Raw genomic sequence first — 20,803 nt, 5'->3', positions numbered from 1 at the left:
GACTATTTTGAAAAGGAAAAAAAAATTAAACATTATGACAACCATGAAGAAACCTGATGTCATAAGTCTCATAAGAATCAACTATAGGATTGTCTTACATAGCTGCATATATATCTAATTTAGTGTTTATTAATTTGACGTACTTAGTTCCACGAGAAAATAAATTATACAAATTGTAAGATGATATGATTGAAAACTTACTTGCCATGATAAATGACTTAGCGTGCCTGTGTAGTTGACAAAGTTAACGGATATTTTCCATTCTATAGAATACAAGTATTTTGGTCAAATATTGAGCGCAAGAAAAATCTAAAACATTAGTTATTCAATGTAGCAACCGGGGCATCGCCCGGGTCACACAATAGTTTATTATATAAATGGAGGAGGATTGTTGGAACATTTATAGAGTAAATGGGTTTATGAGTTAAATGTGAAGTGTGTATTATACTAGGAGTTGAGGAGGTAGTATAATGTTTAGAGTTTATTCCAAACGGATGCAACGATTATTTGGGCTATTGCAACGGTTTTGGCGTTGCATTAACTCGCCCGTCGGGAGAATTTCTTGAGAAATTAAATGTTGTACGCGCCCCCGATCGGGCGAAGCCTGTCCGTCGGGAGAATTTCTACACTCGCCCGTCGGACGAATTTCAACGCTCGCCCGTCGGGCGAATGTCTAAATGTCCCTTTTTGAGCGGTTTTGTGACGGTTGCTTTGGATGTAATCTTTGGATATTATTTCCAACGGTGACTTTGCATTAAGAACTCTATATATAGAGTACTTATGACACATTTAAGATATGTTGAATATATTAATTATACTTGCATACTTTTGAGAAATATTCTTGTAAATTATTTCTTCAAAGTGAGACATTTGAGTGATAAACACAAATTCTTGTTAGATTGATTTTGTGGGAACACACAAGATCAATTGATTCTTCATTGTATCTCAATAGTGTTACCGTGAACCCAATTTTTCCTTTGTGGGTCGATAAAATATACAATTAGGAAAGCGTGTTATCTCGTGCCTTGAAGATTTTATCCGGTCTCCCCACAGTGATATTTCTAACAGGTGCAAATATAACCAACCTTATTTCTTGTTGAAGCAGACAACCAAATTTAACAACATACAATTAGCCAACTCAAATAATTTGACCCTATCATCCTCCAATTCAAACACAAACCGAACAAGGATCAATCCAGCATAGCCATATTTCTCGAAAGCATCCTCTATACTCCCACTTTTAAACAATGAATTTCCTTTCTCCTTCGATTCCTTGGCAAGGTCCAACGCTCATCTCGGGTATTTTGATTAGGAAATTAAAAATCCATCCTCTAATTCCTTTATACTATCTCCTTAAGAAGGGGGTTGGCTCACCTCACCCCTAAATTTTTCATTGTAATTTTCCAAATAGCTCATCTTAGTAAACACAAGAGAAAAGGAATTTGCAAAGAAATACCAAATTAAGCAAGCCAAAAATCTCAATCAACAAGAGATCAGAGACCACATGAGATTAAACTAGACAAGCAAACCCCTAAAAAACACAACTCTTCACCTTTACTATAAGTGAAAAAGCTCGGTAACGGGTTGCAATCGATAAGAAAGAAAAGAAACTACTCCCTCCGTATATTATTAAAGGATAGATTAAACGATCGTATTTTATTAAAGGATGTACTTTTTTTTTTGGCATGTCATACTCACTTCCAATATGTTAATATTTCTCTCATTGTCATGGTCCCACACTTATTCACATCATCTGTTTACTACAATAAATAATTCACCCACTACCCCACATTTTCATCTTATTTTAATAAATTCAACATACTCTCATAAAATTACGTGCCGGTCAAAGTGTGTCATTTAATAAAATACGAAGAGAGTACTACTTAAGGGATTAATAAAGCCACAAAATAGAGAAGGAACAAAAGCTAATACTACTATATGCTTTAAACTCACTGGAGATTCGAAAGGGAAGATTCTTTGCCCTTCCTCCTCTCCGGCGAGCTCAAACAGGGGAAATTGCAATTACTAAGAGAATTTTGAGGAGAGGTATTTTTGTAGAGAGAAGCGAGATAAAGATATTCCAAGTTTTTTTCCTACTAGTAAATGGTTCTAAAGGCAAAAGTTATCATATCTTAGATCTAGTCCAACACTTGTACGGGGTAATAATTTAAGGATCATTTGGTTCGTTCAAAAAATGAAAAGGTATGACTTTTCATATCATATAGGCACAGATTCAAAATTCAATCGTACTATGTACATGTTTGGTTTAATTACATAATGGAATATATGACACATATTCCGTAATTGAATGTAAAACAAACCGAGTTATAATCTAATTAAGCTGTAGATGTCAACTAGCTTAGTTAGTAAGTTTCGAGGGGTGATGAACTAATTATAATCAAGTTTCGAAATCAAATATTGTCTACTCATGTCGTCTAACCTTTTGTGGCCTCTCCCTACGCGAGGTTGTCGAGGCGACAATCGTATATGTATGGAAAATATATAATATCCCACAAAACGACAAAATATGAAACAGAGCAGAGTACCATACCTGTAAAAAAAAGTATCAGTTCTGTAAAAATATATATATAAAAAAAGAAGTATCAGTTCTGTTTAAAAAAGTACCATTTCTTTTTAAAAAATTTCTTTTTATTTTTTTCTTGTTTTATCTTTTACTGTGATATGCATGAAAAAACACATATCAGATATGTATTTGGACCGCTTCCTCCCTACGCACACAAAAAAATCTAATCAAGGAGAAAGGTGATGTGTAAGATATACGAGGGGGAGCAAATTGAAAAAGCTCAATAAATTTTTTTAATTAATTAATTTTTCCAACATGACCAACCGGACAATCCTTTAAAATTATAAAATCGCATAACATACCTAACCATAGCAAATCAAATCAAATCAAATTCAAATTCAAATTCAGCTTTTTCGAGAAACTTTATTTACTTTACTTGTAAATTTTGATTTCATTTATTTCAGTTGTCTAAGTTGAAATCAACAATAACACCGAATACAAACAATAATTTACTCCTTCCATCCCTAAAATGTTATCCCATTACAATTAGGTTAACTTTAAAACTTTTGCCATGAATTCTTAGTACTTCTTCCGTTTTTTTAAAAAAATGCAACACTTTGAGTTTTGCCACTATTCATACACCAACTTTGACCATGTATTTTTACTAATCTAAACCCAGTATTTAAAAAGCGAAGCCACAGTTGATTAGATGACACGTGTCATGTATTCTTTCCTCTATCAATTTGGTTTTTTATTTTATTTTTTCTTCGTTGTTTGATATATTATACAATTCTAATCGCCTCTTTCACTCCATCTTCCTCATACAAAATCAATTCACCAATCTATTCATTCAACATCTTCCCCCCCTTCTTCCCGATTAACACTCAATATTAATTCATTATTTAATTTATACTCCCTCCGTCCCGGAATACACGCACCGGTTCGAGTCGACACGCTTGCCAATGCACAACTTTGACTACCAATATATTTAACTACATATAATAAAAACTTACGAAATATTAATATTTTGAAAATATATGTTAAGATGAAGCCAACAATATATTATATGCTAACTTTAGTTTTCATATACTAGAAATAAAATAGGGTCAAAGTGAATTATGTAAATAGTGCAAAAAGTCAAACCGGTGCGTGTATTCCGGGACGGAGGGAGTATATTATTTCATCTTTCAAATTTACCTCTATTTAAATCATATACTCTCTCTAAAATCACAAGCTCAATAAAATTAGAATTTAAAAAGATAGACTAAATAACCATTATACAACTGCCCGTTATTTGAACGGGCACAAAAGCTAGTTTATTAATTAAAAGCAAATGTTATCAAGAAAATTGTCATTGACTTGATTTTACTATATACTACGTACTTTCATAATATTAAATTTTAAGATTTTTTTAGAAAAAAGTTAATTAGAGATAACTATGGTCAAAGTTGTGTCTTGGCAAACAGAGAAAATATAATTTTACACGCTTAGAATTAGAGACATTTACATTTTAAATTGTATCTTGTAATCGTGATAGTCAAATGAGACATTCCTTTAGGGATGGTGGGAATATTTTTTAGGAAAAGTACAAGCAATAAGTTTTTAATCAATTGGAGTATGGTTGTTGTGATTGTAACAATTATGTACTGTATTTTTTTTTCTTCTTCTGAATATGTGATATGCAAATTTATGTTGCTGTACTAGATACTATATGACTAACTATTAACAATACTTTCTCTGTCTCTTAATATTCATCCCACTTTCCTTATAACATTGTAATGTTAGACCTGTTTATATAAGCGACATACTTTACTAATATTACTCTATATATTATTTCCCTCACTTAAATATGAACCAACCTCTATTACCATTTCCTCGACCAAAAAATTTAAAAAGTTCAACCCCCACCCCCGCCTAGGGATGGAAATATCAAGTGGATGATCCATTAACTCGGTCACATGTTATAATTAAACGGGTGAAAATCCGAATTAAATGGATGAAAAGCGGGTTATGGGTGAAGCGTGTGAAGCGGGTGATGTTTTTTTATCCATCATCCGTTTATCACCCGCACCGTCACCCATTTATTTTAAATATATTATTTATACTTATATTTATACTGAAACATAAATGTGTTGATAAATCCATTATTTATTAAAGTTAGTGTTTGTTTAACATTTTATGGAATAAGTTATGCGTGATAAAAAGTAATTAAATGTTTGGAAAATAAATGTAGACAAATAACTTTTTTCTTTTGGTTAATTATTATGCATATTATTAGGTGGTGAATTTTGAATGGTTAATAATATTCACCCTAATATCTCCCGCGCGATCCACCTGGTTCACCAGCCGGTGATGGATGGACGGAATGTGGGTGATGAGTAAAACGGGTGACAGATGGACCGGGAGGAGTGAATAGATGCAGGTGATGCTCTACCCGATCCAAATCCTATCCATTTCCATCCCTACCCCCACCTCACAATTTGTGGTCCCATACACTGGTACACCCCAACTCCCCTTAAAAAGTCGACACATTTCTCATTAACTATGTTAAAAATACTCTACTACACTCTCCGTCTTTTTTGTTCTTTACGTTTGACATTTTACATGTTTATTAACGATTATTTAATGTGCATTAAGATTCCTCTATGTTTTTTATTTAAACAAGGAAAATTAAGTCTATTTTTAATATTTTCACTCTTATCAAAACGGAGGGAATATCAGATTTTTAATAAAAGTGAAAACATTATAAATAAACGTAATTTTCCTTATTTAAATAAATAAAATAGATAAATCTCAATGCACATTAATTAGTCATTAATAAACGTGCAAAAGTACAAACATAAATAACAAAAACAAACGGATAGGATAATTAAATATTAAATCAATTAAATTGCTTTAAACTTTATGCCGATCAAATTAGGGGAAGAACTTGTGACGGAGGGTGTATTGTTATTATCGTACGTATTTTTTTTAATATAAAAAAAGGGAATCTAGGGTTAGAGATTGCTTAACGAGGGGTTGAAATTTGAAACATGTGTTCCCATAAAGGACGGTACACCAATTCTTATCTGTCACCTCCCTTGGAATTTTCTCGTCCATTAAAAAACCCAACTAAAATATCAACAACCGACTTAAATACGTTGGCAACCATCTCACCGTCCAATCGGCATCTATAATTCTAATCTCAGCCGTTGATTCTATCCTCGACTTTCAATAAAGTCTCTCCCCTCTGCCGTTCATATCCCTCATTCATTCATCCTCTATCTCTTCAATATTCCCTCTTCTCTGTAAAACTCTGAATTTCTCAGATCTACGTTTCCGAGCTCGGAATTATGGATTTCTTTCATTCGATTCGAACAAATCGTTCGACGATCTATCATTCGACGTCGATTTCTTCGTTGTTCATCGGTGGATGATGTCTCAAATTTGATCAATCTGCTAATTTCAAGCGGAGATGCTGTTTGATCTGTGTTCTTCCGTCAACGGAGGGGAACCGTGGAGATCTTATGGATACGAGAACGGATTAATGATTTTATTTGGTGAGTATTCAGATCTGAGTAATTTTATTCATAGATCTATGTCCACGTACTTATAATTCATAGATCTTTGTGTTGTCTATTTTTGCGTTATCGTGGTATTGAAATCAATCAATTTGTGTAAGAGTCTTATATGTCTTGCTTCGATTATTTGTTGATCTGATCTGATAGCGTGAATTCATTACGTTCTGCGGTCTCTTTTCATTAGATTGTTAGATTGAAGGACATTTTTACGTTATTTTAGATTTTTAAATCGGACTTTCTTGGTAACAATTTAGCTAGTCAGATGCGAATTTATTTTGTCTGATCAGTTAATTGATCCTGATTCATGTCATCTAATTATATCTCAATTCATTTATCAGAATTGATGGTTCCCGGTTGAAGGTTTCGCATTATGTAGCCATCTGTTAACTGGAGATTTCGTCGAATTGTTACCTTTCATTTGACCGAGGTTCTATGAAGCAAAAGTGGGATATGCAAGTGGATGTGGATCTACACTTGTTGAAGCGACACAAACATGGTGCTTGTATAAAATTTGGAAAGTGATGTTAATTAGATTTGAATCTGGTAGGATTCATTTCTGTGTGCGAGGTGAGCGGAAAAAAATGTGAGTGAAAGTATCGGACCTTTGCCATGTCGGGTGCGCTTGCTTGGCAGGTCAACCTACTTAATAAAAAAGAAACGTTTTTGTGTTTGTAGGGGAAGTAGGCACGGGGTTTTTGCCCAGCTCTTCCCCTCTGTGTGTGCTTGCGTCTCTTTTCCCTCCTCACCCTCTCTCCCCCTCTTTCTACGCCCGTTTCGATTATTAGACATTCGCTCATTCACAGCTCTGGCTTATCATCATACGCTTCAATCGACTTCCTCCAGCATTCGGAACAACGTTTTGCAAGGTATATTCTTATCGCTAATACTCCGTTTCAATTTCAATTTGCAGTTGATTCATCATATTAACATGTTGTCCTTTAATTTACACTAATAAGTCCCATCTGTTCAGTTCACATCAGAATAATATCAATTCATATACGCAGTAACAAATCGAAGACTGTAGTAGAGTATAAAATATGAGCAACTATTACATGGTAAACTAATATGATACAAGCGGATCCCAATGGGTAGTTTATAATGTATAACAACTAGATTACATGGTAACGTACCCATCTATTTACGGCTAGGTTTCGAATAATATCCATCTGCTAACGATAGGGTATAATGTAAATTTAGCCTCTATACAACCATCCGCTTCATTGTTATAACATGGTAACCTTATATTAACAATTATTTTAACATTTTAAATCACTTTCTAAACCTCATTACATAGTACAACTAGCTTTCTCGTTGGTGCAATTCCAATATCAATGCGTCCATCAGTACCGTTAGTGTTCTCTTTCAGTTTGTGTTTCTAACATCATTTAACCATCATTTGTCGTCTCTTGCTGCATTCAAATCTGTTGGAACCTTTATGTTCTAATGGAGTTTTATCAATTATGGATTACAATTTTTTTATATAACCAATCTTTCGACAATATCTCAGGAGTGCTATATTGACAATGTTGTCGATGATATGCCTTTGAGAATATCTGTTGTAAGTAGTTGTATTATGTATACAATGTTAGTTTAGTAGTCTATGTAGTATGATAATGTATGTAGATTAGCAGTCAGCGGCTTCAATTGAGTAGTACCTTTGATCGTGGGATGCTTTTTGTAATGTTCCTCAATTGTGCGAGTTATACACTGGTTCGTGGAAGATGGTGCAGCAGGTGAGGCAGCGGAAGATAGCCATGGTGAAGGCCGTGGTGGTGAGTTGAACATGGTTGTGATACATGGGTTTCATTTATCAAACTATGATCATTGAGAATTTCTTCCCCTTTTGTTGTGGTATTTCTTCTGATTGTAGTTTACAATTCTCAAGCGTGTGTGATCTGGAAATACATTTCCTGTAAATGTCTATTTGATTCGTTGAGGTGGTGCTCCATCTGTTGAAGCGCGGAGCGGAAGACAGAGTATAATATGTTCTTTTCAGATAAATTATACACAGCATATTTTTTGAGTTGACAATTCACTGGATAAGTTTCTCTTTCTCCTTTTCCTCTTGAACTAACTTCAATATGGTAGTGTTTTTAGTACGGTATTGTCCATTGTTTTGTCTTGTAATTTCTTGGGCACTCCTTTCTTAACGATTAATTTGTTTCGTTGCTTTTGAAAGTTCTGTAGTAGTATTGGATTGATCTGCATAGTGCATATAAGTAATGTAGGGTAGCACTGGTTATACTCAAAATTTTGTTATTTTACTTTCTATTTAAATATTTGTTTATATGAAGTTGCTCTTTCTTTTAGTTTATTGTGGGCCGTGTGGTAGTGGTTATATTTTATGTTCTCTTCTTTTAAATTTAAAAATATTTTTGGTCAAAAATGTTAATGGTGATATAGTTTATTTCTCTGTTATTTCAAAGAGGAGATGGTTATATTCATAGTTTTTCCTTTTTGTTTTAAATATACATTCAAATTTTACTCCTATAATTAAATCTATATTCAAATCTATATTCAAATTTCTTACAGTGATCTCTTTATTTTAAATAATACAGTTATGTTAAAATATTTTCCCCAATTCGCAACCAGTTATTTCATTTTCAAATATTTTTTTTGATTCTCTTACAGAATTTCTAACCAAGTTGAAGATAAATGAGTTTCAGATTTTTTTTGCATTTCAATATTGATTTTCCTGTAATATTTGTTTTAGATGTTAAAATTTTGTCCCACATGAATTATTCTAGTCTTTGAATAACCGGTAGCTATGCTTGCTTCGATTTGTTTTCAAAAGATGTATACACTCGAAAGATTAGGTGACTTGAAAACCAGCGATGATATGTAGGAGATAATTCTAAAACAATTGGTACTATTTAGCAGTGGGGTTTTGTTAGGTGCAGAACAAAAGAACGTTACTATTTCTGCGGTTTGTGTAAAAGATCTGAAAGCTGAAACTGGTAGCGTGAAACTGGTATAAGGTGTCTGTATTCTCAAATAGCAGCAGATAGTGTAGCAAGTATAAATTAGTTTTAGCAGCAAGTGAAATCTGCAAGGGTCTAATAACGTCTGGAACTGTAAGCTCAAAATGGCAGAGCGACCAGGTAATCCACCTGGGAGGTTGGTGGTTCGAATCCACCCAGCTCCAAATGAGTGTCAATTACTAATAATCAACTTCATAACCGTACCTAACTTAGGAATTGTCTTTTTGTTAACACAAAGGAGAATTATGTAAAACCAAATAACTTTGCTAATAGGCCTTTAGTGAAAGCTCTTGATTTTTTTTGATTTTTACACTTTAATGATGCTCTAAGCCTTTAATATTTTCCTTTTGGGTTTACAATTTGTACTAATGATGCTATATGACTTTTGTACTTTTCTCTTGGGGTTTACAATTGGCAGGGATGATTAAACTGGCACAAGAGGTAGGGAAACTCGAAACTCGAATTTGCAAATGGGATGGAAAATGTTCCTGTTGAATTATATCCTGTAATGTGTTTTTATAGGGTTAAGTAAGCGGAGGCCGGGTTAATTGTACTATAATTTTATTTTTTCAAAAAACTTGGTTTATGTCTAATTCATGCACTACTAGTACTTTATATTATGCTTAACTTAAATTTATTTTGGTTGTACACTTATGGAGTACGGAGTATTTTTATTGATAAAAGAGAACAAAAGCCTAACCTTAGGCTTTGTAGCTATTGTTGATCAAAAATGTTTTTTTTCTTTTATAAAAAAAAAACAATAAAAATCAGTCAAAGGGCGAATTCCGGCGAGTTGTATTACCAAAAAACTGAAACTGGTAATGCCCGACTAAAATTTCATGATGTTGATACTTTCTTCAGTTCATGGAAGTATTTTGTGACATAGTTAGTTGGAGAGTTAATTAACGGTCATAGATGTATTTGACAGATTTGAACTTTAAAGTATGTCATATGAAGAGTATGCCTAATTAGATGGTGGAGGCCTCAAGGTGCCTATCTCATGTGAATATGTGATAAATGTGATTTTTCCTTGAGTCAGAGTTCTTCCATCCGAAGAATATCCAAATTTTTTTTGCCATAGATACTTTTGCTTAAAAGAAATTTACACAAAAGTAAACACCAAGGTCTTTATGGACAATTACAGAGACAAAACACAAGAAAAATACGTAGGTTATTATGTTGTCGGTCCTTTGAGTGTTGAAATGCTTGGTTACACCACCAATGAGGCGTTATCATGTTAAGGCCACATGTGGCTGTGATTTCCTTATAAGACAAAGAAAGAAGCGAAAGAGTTAAAATGTCTCGGGGGTCTTGAAATGACCTTGTGAATTTCACACAAGCGTCTCGAGTCAATAACATAACTCGATTAGCATACTATGAACCCCCAAACAATGGAGATCAACACTCACATAACAGATTTTAAAAGCGTCAAGAACAAATCTCAACACTAATTTAAAATAGGGATAAACAGAAATTAATCACCACGACAACCTAACAACTAAACCCCAACCTTCCTATTACAAACAACTCCTTCCCTCATCGAATACCTTGACAAACCTCCAAGATCTCACCCATCGAATAACTAGAATACTAGAATAAAAGGATAATACTAGAACTACAAATAATTAGGCTCTGTTCTATTAGATTTATTTTGACTGAACTTATATTATCTGAAGTTTCTGAATTTAACTAAACTTATATGAACTTATCTGAACTTATCTGAACTTTTCTTAACTTATCTGAACTTATTTTATCTGAAATAAAATTATTTATGTATGAAAATATCTGAAAAAACTTATTTTTGCTGATCTGAACTTACTTTTTTTGAAATAAGTCAAAATAAGTTGAACAAAACAGAGTCTTACTGAAACTCAAGAATAAGAAGATAGGAGTAGAAAGATAAAACTTCGTACTTCAATTTTGTACCATGTATCACTTTATAATGAAATAGAATGAACATAAAACGGAGTTTAATGCTTGGTTTCTTTGTCTTCATTAGATATATTATTAAACCGGAGAGTGAGGCTCAGAGGCTGTGTTCTTTTACCTTATTTTAGGTCTAATAACATACGAAAATTCATATAAGTGTTTTTTTAGGGAAAGATAATTTATACCGTATAAAATAATATAAAGGGCATTAATATTTATAAATATAGAAAAGACAATGTAACATAAAATAAGAGTTAATTAATTCAAATGTTATATATATATATATAAGATAAAGACATCATAAGATTTTTTTTATTCATGGTCAACAAGATAAAATGAAAAGCGAAATTCAGATGAAAAGTGTACTATACGAATTTATTATCGCGGGTGCAAATGCTATGTAGCAACTAGCAAGTTGCACGATCTCTCTCTCCATCTGATTACGATAAGCTTAAAAATTCTCAGTTGTTCAATTTAATTGTTTGAGGTAACATGAAGTCTCCTCCAAAATCAAGACATCTCTCAAATTAACCCCAAGTTAGCGAGCTAGACTTTTCTAAACGAAAGTATAACAAAGGAACGTTCCAAATACTCCCAACGACAAAGAAACAAAAGCAGGTTGTAATAAAGAGAGGTTGTTGAACGCAACACAAGCAGACAATTTTGAAAGGTTGAAACTTTTACTGGTAAAGCAAACCGTATACGCTAACCAAATCCATGGAAATATACGAGTATGATTGATATACACTTCCGTAAACGCGTACGCCGACCATATTCAATAAAGAAAAATTTGTTAAACTCTGAATATTATCATTGAAATTTTTGAATATTACTAGCAAACAATGAATATTAATTTACTGCATAAGTTATTTAACAATAATATTATTGGAGATTACATCAACGAGTATAGAATACAAAATGGAAGAAAACGAATATGACAAAATCTCCTGGGAACCTAAAAATGACGGTCCAGGAATACATTTTTATAGGCTATGCCGAAAACATGGTAAAAGCTACTCCGTATTACAAGATCCAGAAAAAAAAAAAAAAAAAGGAAAAAGGAAAAAGAAAGAATCAAGAATGCTTTAGAATCAAGGGATTCCCGGCAATGAGATTTAAGAACGCAAAATGAAGCAAGATTTCTTGAACGTGGAATGAAGCCGACATGTCGTTGCTTGTGTTGTAAATTTCTTGAACTATGAGATGATCTCATTGTCGATTGTATTCCCCTATTCTTGAAGTGAAAGAATTTTTGGGTTTTGTAAGTTTTAGAAAAAAGAACAAAAAAAAAAAAAGTATCTCTCAATGTAAGTCACAATTCCCGCAGCAAAAACTTCTTCTGTACATGAGCTCAAGGTGTCCTGAATGAAGAGATTTTCCTCCTTTCAAGTTTCAGTCTTCTGCTTGTATCACTCTTTATAGGCTTCAGCAATCGCTCGGTTCCAATTTCCGACTGAAGGGAGGACTGCAACTGCCTTAGATGACCATTGCACTGTTTATGGGTCGTGATTGTAGTAGAGCTATTATTAGTATTCTGTTCTTCTAAAGTTACCACCATTCTCTGATGAGGTGAATGCCACTTAGCTAGTAAATAAGCAAGGGATCTCCATGGAGGAAGAGGCATAGAGTTCTGCTTCAGAGATACCCTTGCAGCTTCAGCCATAACTTGAAGGAACTGTTTCAGCTTTATCAAGGATCCCACAAAAACAACTGGAAGAGATTTCAAAATCTTGTCATATGATTCAACAGCTCTTGCTATCTCAAAATGGCTTCGGAAATCAATATCAATTATCAAACGTTCTGTGCTTCCGTCATTTAAGTAATTCACCACGTCAATGTATTCATGGTCGCCTTCATTGGGGCAAGGAATGAAGAGGAAACACAATTAGTTTACGTCTACTATAAGATAAAAACTGATCGATAAAAACAGAAGAAACAACAAGATAGTTCTGCACTGAAACTTGAAAGGAGACAACGACAACCATTACAGCGATCTTAACTCACACCTCATTAAGTAAAATTGCATACATACTTCCAAGTTCAAGCCAGAACATTCTATTTCTGATTTCCCAACATTCGGCATGAATCAAACGAATTTCAGCAAACATTAACCACGAATTACAACAGCTAACATCAGCAAACATTCAACATATATGACACACGTGTACTTTCTCTCAACATCCCACATGCTTATCAGTTATCACCAACGAAGTTGGACAATCAATAACTTCATAATAGGGATAAACCCAAAAAAGTACTACAGTTAGATGCTCTATAAAATCCTTAAACTCATGAACCAGCAAAAGCTACTAGCTTCGAGGAATTTTATTCAGTCAGAATTGATTGTTAATGCGACTTGAAACTGCCGTAAATGTCAATTTAACCGGGAATATAGAGTATGCTAAAAAATGTTATTGAATGAGATATAGAGGATGTGATTATACCTCCAGGCACCTTGTTACAACCTTGCCATTTTGAAGCACATACTGCAGCATCGTAGCCTGACGATCTGAGAAGCTTCACCAAAGCATAACGAATACAGCTTCCATAGCATAGACCAGATTTAACAAGCTGAAGCTCCTTTACATCCATAGAAAGTAAGAGAGATTGGACCACAGACTGCAAGTCACTCTCATACTGATCCACCGAGCGCTTAAAGAACTGCACAATGACAACAAGCAAATATAAATCTCTCCTTTACAGATATACAGATTACAGAAGAACTCACAGTAGGTACAAGGAAAGGCAGGGCAATATCTTATGTGATAGGCATCATATCACAAAAGCTATATCAATGGAGTAAAACATGAATCAAATTGAATACTAATAGTATAATACTATCAAATCAGACTGTCTCCCGAACAAAAGTAATTTTTGAACAAGCTACACACATTAACAATTTGAGACACCCGAACTCATATATTTTCTGCAGTATTTACCCTCCAGATATTGAAGGTAAACACAAATACACAAATTTAAGCTTGAAATCGAATTAGGTACCCAGAACGAAGACAGAGAAGCTGCTTCTAACAGAAGGATCAAAACTCAAACTAAAAGTATTTGTTTTTCCTCAAAAAGTAAAGTTTCAATAATTTTAGAACAGAATTACATTCCCTCATTTCCAAGCAAGTATCAATCACATCTACACATTTCTTTGGAAGTGGCTTCCGCAAATTCATAACCGTAACTGTAAGATATCCCAAATTATCATTTGTTCAAACACAATTAAACCAAATTCATTGTAAAGTAATCCAATTTTCCAAGAACTATCAACCATTTCCATCAAAATCAGCCGAAAATAAATTTCTCGTCAGCTAATTGAATTCAGTAACTCACTGCCCCACACCTATGAGCATTACACAAACAAACAGGCAGGTTTCAACAAATTCAAATTGAAATTTCATTCCCTCATTTGCAAGCAAGTGCAATTCAAACATAAAACGTCTTATTTAAGTAACTTCCTGAAACTTCTTAAAGTAAACGTAACGAATTTCAGCTCAACTAATCAAATTTCATATAGAAAATCAAATTCTAAACCAAATTTGAACCATTTACAGCAAAATTTAGCTAGTTTAAAAATTATAAATGTCCTTAACCGATCGAAATAAAAAAATCAGCTCAGACAATTATTTCAAAGTAATTTCCCGCAAATTCACTGTAGCAGCTAAAAAACATCTAAATTCCACAACAAATCAACCATTTCCATTATAATTCAGCCAAAAGAACAATAAATTCAGCTAATTAAGAAGTAGAAAAGTACCGAAATCTTGTCGGCGAGGTGGTGAAGATCGGAGAAGCCAGACTCGTTGTCACTGCTACACAATGAATCAGCACCGCAGCTTCCATTGTTCTCAAGAAAATCGCTCACCATTAACGCCAAGTCATGCTCACTTTCATGGCTAAACTTTCTCTCTCCTCCTCCACCAACAGCACCACCTCCGGCCACCGTCCTCCTCAATATATCTCCAGCAGGACTACAAACCTTAACCTCCATATTATCAATCTCCTCCGTCGATGCCGGAAAAACCTTGGCTCTTCGATCGAACCTCAAATTTCCGAACCCTAACTTTTTACCTCCTGTTCTCCTAATTATCATTCAATTAGAATTTGCAGAACTCTGAATTTCTAAATTCAAACAAAATTTCCGCCGAATTTGACCGAAGAAAAATCAAAATTTGTGCAATTAATATAAAACAAAACAAGACAAAAAATCAATGAAGAACTGAAATTGTTAAAGGTATATATGAATATATGAATGAATTCAAAGGTTTTTCGTCAAATGAATTAATTTTTCAAAAAACTTTTGTGTATTCGTATTTGTTTGAGTATGTATTTATCTAATATTTTCAAATATTTTGGTGTGTTTTATGATCCAAAGGGTGTGTTTGTGAGAAAATGATTTTTGAAGATAGAGGAAAAAGTGGTACATACCCAAAGGATGATGAAGAGAACGAAAGGAATGCGAAAGTGTTCATATAAAGAGGGTGGGACTTAAGATGGAGATGGAGAGAGAAATATTTTTGGTTGACCAAAATACCCTTGTCAATTTGTACAGAATCATGGATATGTTATTTATTTGTAACTTTAATAATTTGTTTAATTTAGTCATTTTTGTTTTACAGTTAAGTTTTTTGGATTAGATATTGAATTTAGACGGTAAATCGAACAAGATTCTTTGTCGTTTTTTATTTTTTTATTTTACCATTTTACGTTAGTTACACCATTTTGCTCTAACTAATTATTCAGTTTTTTTTTCTTTTTTTTTATACTAACAAACGTATTACAGAGTACGTTTTTGTTTTAGCAATTAATAAATTATGGCCAATTCGTTTAATAGACCAATAATGAATTTAGATATTTTTTTAAAAATAATTTCATTTGAATATTCGTGGTATAATATATTTAATACCACATAAAAAGTTACCGAATATACTCCTATCATTTTTCGGACTAAAAATTGTTAACTCTTTGAAAGAAGTATGAGTAAATGTCTTTCCTATAGCTACTGTCTTCGTTCGGAAAATCGAGGTTAATACAACAAGGTCAATTTTGAACTTTGGTTAATAACGAATAAATTGAGATAAGTAAAATTTAGGAGAAGAAAACTTGTTTTTGATAAATTGTATTTTCACTAATCACTATTATATTAAAGATGTACTGAATACTCCGTCGCTAACAAAAAAAAACATATACGTTGAATACAAATCGATTCAAATAATGGCGTCCTACAAGTACGAATCATGAAAATTTCAACTGCATGTTTAGTGTGTATTTGAAATGTAAGTTATAACGAAAATAAAACATTTTAAGAAAAGAAATAGGAAAAGGGCAATGCAGTAAAGTAGGATAAGAGAAGAAGTAATGGACAAAAATAGTAAGATGAGTTATTATAAAAAAAGAAAGAAAAAGGAAATGGCTTGGGGAGCAAGGTAAAGTAAATGAGATGAGATTAAGGAGAGAGAAAGCAGGAATCTTAAATCGGAAAACACTCTGGCTCTGAGTCTGGATATCATATAATCAATCTTCTCTTTAAATCATTAAACGCTGATTGGCTCAATTCATACCCATCCAAACGCGCCTCCCACGGCTCCTCCCTAGGATATTTACAACTTTACAAGTTTTAAATAGTTGGACCTTTCATTTTCTCTTTTTAACACAACAATCAACAATGACGACATTTTACCCTCATCCTTTTACTTTCTTCAAGTGGGACCATCATTAAGCTCCTCTTTCCCATGAATAATTGGTGACTTTGCCCAAAAAGGCTTTTAGTATCACCGTATAAAGTCTTGGACAATATTGGTTTGCGTTTAAATTGCATCTAAATACACAATAAATATACAGTATTTTGTACAATATTTGATACTCTCTCCGTCACTTAATACACGTCTCGGTTTGATCGGTATAGAGTTTAAGTAATTTAATTGACGTATTAATTTAGTGTATCGCTATTTGACGTCCTCATTCGCTAAAAACGTCCGCGTATTTTACATGAAAAGACATTTGTACCCTTATATAATCTACCATACTCCCTCCGTCCCGGAATACTTGACCTGTTTTCCTTATCGGGTCGTCCCTTAATACTTGACCTGTTTCTAAAAATTGAAATATTCTAACAATATTATATTATTTCTCACTCCACCCCTATTAACCCACCTACCCCCTACTCCATACAAAAAGTAATTAAAAATTCAACCCCTACTCTTCCCCAACCCCACCTCTTAACCCACCTCCCACTAACTACATTAAAATAATACCCCACTATCAACTACTACCTATTAAATTAAATAAGTCAATTCAAGTTAAACTCTGTGCCGGTCAAACCGGGTCGAGTATTCCGGGACAGAGGGAGTACCTCTTAACTTTTTACCACAACCTTTCAACCTCCCTCTTACTCCATCATCTGAAAACATTTTCCGACGGCATAATTCGGCAACCCCGTAACCATCCCCATCACCGCCACCTTTCATCACCGTGCAGTGCGTGCACCACCATCCTTTCACTGCCACCTTGCCATCATCTTCACGCACCACCAGCGTCTTCACGCCACCTGCTAATCACTGTGCACCACCATCGTCTTCACGTACCATCGTGTTGGAGGTGTGATTTTTTTTTTATTAAACTATAACTTCATTGCCGCCCAGAATTGACGGCAGTTGTAACACCCCGACAATTCTCTCTTTTCTAAAATAATCTTTTAATATAAAACGTAGAGAATTATCAAAGCATTATCGCCCGTGTGAAAACGTAACGGCTTATTCAGAATTTTGCAGCGGAAAACAGAAAACTAACTTTAGGTTTATAAATAATCGATTACAGGTTTAGTCCCAAAAATCAACCAACGAAAATAAGGAAATGTAAATAGTACGACAAGTTTAAAGTCCAATTAAACAAACCCAAGTCAACTTAGCAAATCAAAACTAAATACAAGCTCTCTATTCCCGATCCCAATGATGCAACATCTTCAAACCTGCAGATGGACAATGCTTATTGATCCTTAGAGACTGCTCACCAAAGATTGGGTCATCACAGGATCAATAAGGCATAGCCATGATCAACATGCACAAGCAAAAGCACGTAATCAGCAAAGCTGAGTACTACATACTAAATCAATAATAATCCTAACATGATTCTATTACACGAACAACCCTAACATGATACTAATGAACACAAACAAGGGCAGACAAAACATGATAGTTTGACGACCATACTTGACCAGACTAGACTAGGCTAGACTTTTAGCAATAATATTATTTTAGTTGAAATAGACAATGGACCGAGTTGACCATCCAGAAGTCTTCACTAAGGAAGACGAGGTACGGGCGCGACTCCGTAACCTCAGTGACCTGCGATATCGAGGAACGTTTAAATAAAAATAGGACACGGTGATCAATCCGGTCCCAGAAAAGGCCATGGGCTACCACCATGAACCCCAACTCCTGTTTGTCCGTCACTTCAGACGTGCACAGTCTAAAGCTATTGCTATTCAGTTTCACTTTACATGATTTACAAATTGAGATTCCGTTATGACTCAACCATTACATAAGACAGACAATTCACATTTGTTCACAACTGTTTTTATCTTGGAATTAAGTAAGTGATCATAAAAGCATCAATCAAGACTCATTCCAACTTAACCAACCTTTCCTTTAACCATGAGCAACCCTGAATATGGGCATAAAGTTTCAACTTACTAAACAAGGTCCTCCGCCCTTATAAAGTAGTGAAAAGATAGAAAGGGAACAACAACCAATTGATCCAACCCAATCATATAGAATAATCTAGTGTTCCCAACCAACATGTTTGTATCAAACATCCATACTAACATGTTACAGTTCTTATAGTGCAAAATAAGTTCAATAAGTTTGTCCAACAGTATTAAACATGCACATTCAATATAACCCAGTTCGTCCATAATATCAACATCACCAAGTTCAACAATAATATCAACATAACCAAGTTCAACAACAAGATTCAACATGGTTTCAACAATTAGCACACGTTCCAAGCACACAGGTATGTACGTACCTTGTGTAAACAAACTGATAGGCCACTTTAACGAATTCAAAAGTCGCCCACAAAGAATTCTCCGCCTAAAATAATCAAGAAACGTACCCAAATCAATTCCTAATAATTTACAGCAACACTAACGTACTCTAAACACATCCTAAACATATTTAGAACATTCCCCAATATCGAAACTTAATTAATTAACTTCCTAGAATAGTGATTAATTCCCTAACGATCCCTAATTATCATAAACTCCAACAAACGTTCCTTTTTAAATTTCCAGCAACATTAGGGTGCTTCAAACCCTTCCTAAACATAATTAGATCCTTTCCCAATATCAAAACTTGAGTATTTGATTTCCTAGCATAATAATTATTGAATCAATGATTGAAATTCGTTGAAAACTCTTCGCAAACATCATACTTTAAATTTTCAGCAATACGAAATCGTTTAAAGCTTTCCCAAAACCAAATTATCATGCTTAGAACATAAAATAATAATTTTAATAATTCACAACCATTCTATCATGATTTTAAATCTATTAAAACCTTAAAAATTCATGTTTTAATAATTAAAATCCTTATTTTAATTCAATTATATAAATCTGAAAATTAATGATTCAATTTTGCGAAACATGAAATCTGGAATTCATAATTGGATAATAAAAACTAAACATTTAATTTAATAGAACATAAATTACATAATTAAAACATAATTTAAAACATTTAATTAACTTAGGGTTTAAGAAATTAACCAAATAAAGGTTTAAGGAGATGCTGGCCGGCGGCATGGGAGGCGCGGCAGCGAGCGGTGGTTCTGGTGGTTGATGCGACGTGGCTGGGCGTGCGGTTGCTGTGCGACAGCATGAAAGCAAATGAGGAGAAGAGCGCAAGAAATAACAACCAAGAAAGGAGACCGAAAAATAAAAAGGAGGGAGGAGAAGTTACCGAGCAGACCGCCGGTCAGGCGATGGAGAAGAACTCGCGGCGGCTGTGCTGGTGGCGAGCATGGTGGTCTCGCTGCGCGAAAGCAGAACAACCAAGAGGAGAAGGGTAAGAAACTGAAAGAAGAAGAAAGAGATACGAGGGGAGAGAGAGAGTACCGGACGGAGAAGAGAAGGAAGGTGAGGCTCGCGGTGGTAGGGCGGCGCGACTGAGGATGGCGGCGCTGCGGTGGTGCGGCGGTTGCTTGAGGAGCAGCAGTTCCACGTGAAATTGAAGAGAAGGGTTTGGAATGGTTCACGTGAAGGAATAAGAGGGAAGGGAGTTTTGTTGTTTTTGTTTTGCTTTTTACGTGAGATTGAAAGAGAAGGGAGTAAAGAGTTTTGGATTTAATTATTTGGGCTTCATCCAATTGGGCTAGAATTATGATTTAGTTTTAGAACTTGAATCCAAAACCGTTTAGGATTGTTTTCCAATTTCGAACGTGTTTTCGTAATTCAAATTCTTTTCAACATAAAGTCTAAAATTATTTTAATTTCATACGTCGTTGAAATATTTAAAACGTATAAAAATAAATATTCGTTAATTACATATTTATTTCTAAAATTCGTAAATTCTATATAAATATAAATAACTATACGTTAAAATATATTAATAAAATTTATAAAATTACGGGGGATTACAATCTACCCCTCTTAAAAGAAGTTTCGTCCCGAAACTTTACACGAAAATTCACATATTTTCCAAAAGTTATCAACTTATTCTTACTGGAGAAGTACTTGTGCCGCTCATGTGCACTCTTTTGCCAACTTAAAGTTGCTTGTGTTACTCATGAACACCTTTTTCTTATGCGGAGAA

General features: G+C 34.1%; 1 protein-coding gene and 2 long non-coding RNA genes across 3 annotated transcripts; 1 reads left to right on the top strand and 2 right to left on the bottom strand.

Annotated features, from left to right (window-relative positions):
- Window positions 1-5,561: 5,561 nt before the first annotated feature.
- LOC110794831 (uncharacterized) lies at window positions 5,562-8,183 on the top strand. Its single transcript, XR_002535138.2, has 2 exons — window positions 5,562-6,063; window positions 6,423-8,183. It is a non-coding gene; the product is annotated as an uncharacterized lncRNA (long non-coding RNA).
- A 3,656-nt stretch (window positions 8,184-11,839) lies between these two features.
- LOC110794830 (uncharacterized) lies at window positions 11,840-15,439 on the bottom strand. The gene is made up of 3 exons (XM_021999798.2): window positions 14,755-15,439; window positions 13,439-13,655; window positions 11,840-12,845 (listed from the first exon to the last, which is right to left on the bottom strand). The coding sequence occupies exons 1-3, from the start codon at window positions 15,088-15,090 to the stop codon at window positions 12,346-12,348; spliced, it is 1,053 nt and encodes a 350-aa protein (XP_021855490.1). The 5' UTR covers window positions 15,091-15,439; the 3' UTR covers window positions 11,840-12,345.
- A 4,318-nt stretch (window positions 15,440-19,757) lies between these two features.
- LOC110791956 (uncharacterized) lies at window positions 19,758-20,347 on the bottom strand. Its single transcript, XR_002534246.2, has 3 exons — window positions 20,107-20,347; window positions 19,952-20,023; window positions 19,758-19,856 (listed from the first exon to the last, which is right to left on the bottom strand). It is a non-coding gene; the product is annotated as an uncharacterized lncRNA (long non-coding RNA).
- Window positions 20,348-20,803: the final 456 nt, after the last annotated feature.

The sequence above is a fragment of the Spinacia oleracea genome, chromosome 1 (assembly GCF_020520425.1).
Source record: "Spinacia oleracea cultivar Varoflay chromosome 1, BTI_SOV_V1, whole genome shotgun sequence".
In the NCBI taxonomy this organism is placed as follows: domain Eukaryota; kingdom Viridiplantae; phylum Streptophyta; class Magnoliopsida; order Caryophyllales; family Amaranthaceae; genus Spinacia; species Spinacia oleracea.
Note: the sequence above shows the minus strand (reverse complement) of the source record. Positions and strands in the feature narration are given on the sequence as shown.

Bases quoted from the DNA above. Each gene is read 5' to 3' on its own strand.
- LOC110794830 (XM_021999798.2), bottom strand. From the start codon at position 15,090: ATGATAATTAGGAGAACAGGAGGTAAAAAGTTAGGGTTCGGAAATTTG. The intron at 13,656-14,754 runs GTACTTTTCTAC...GTCATTGTGCAG, and splicing joins ACCTCGCCGACAAGATTTCG to TTCTTTAAGCGCTCGGTGGA. The intron at 12,846-13,438 runs GTATAATCACAT...GCCCCAATGAAG, and splicing joins TTGTAACAAGGTGCCTGGAG to GCGACCATGAATACATTGAC.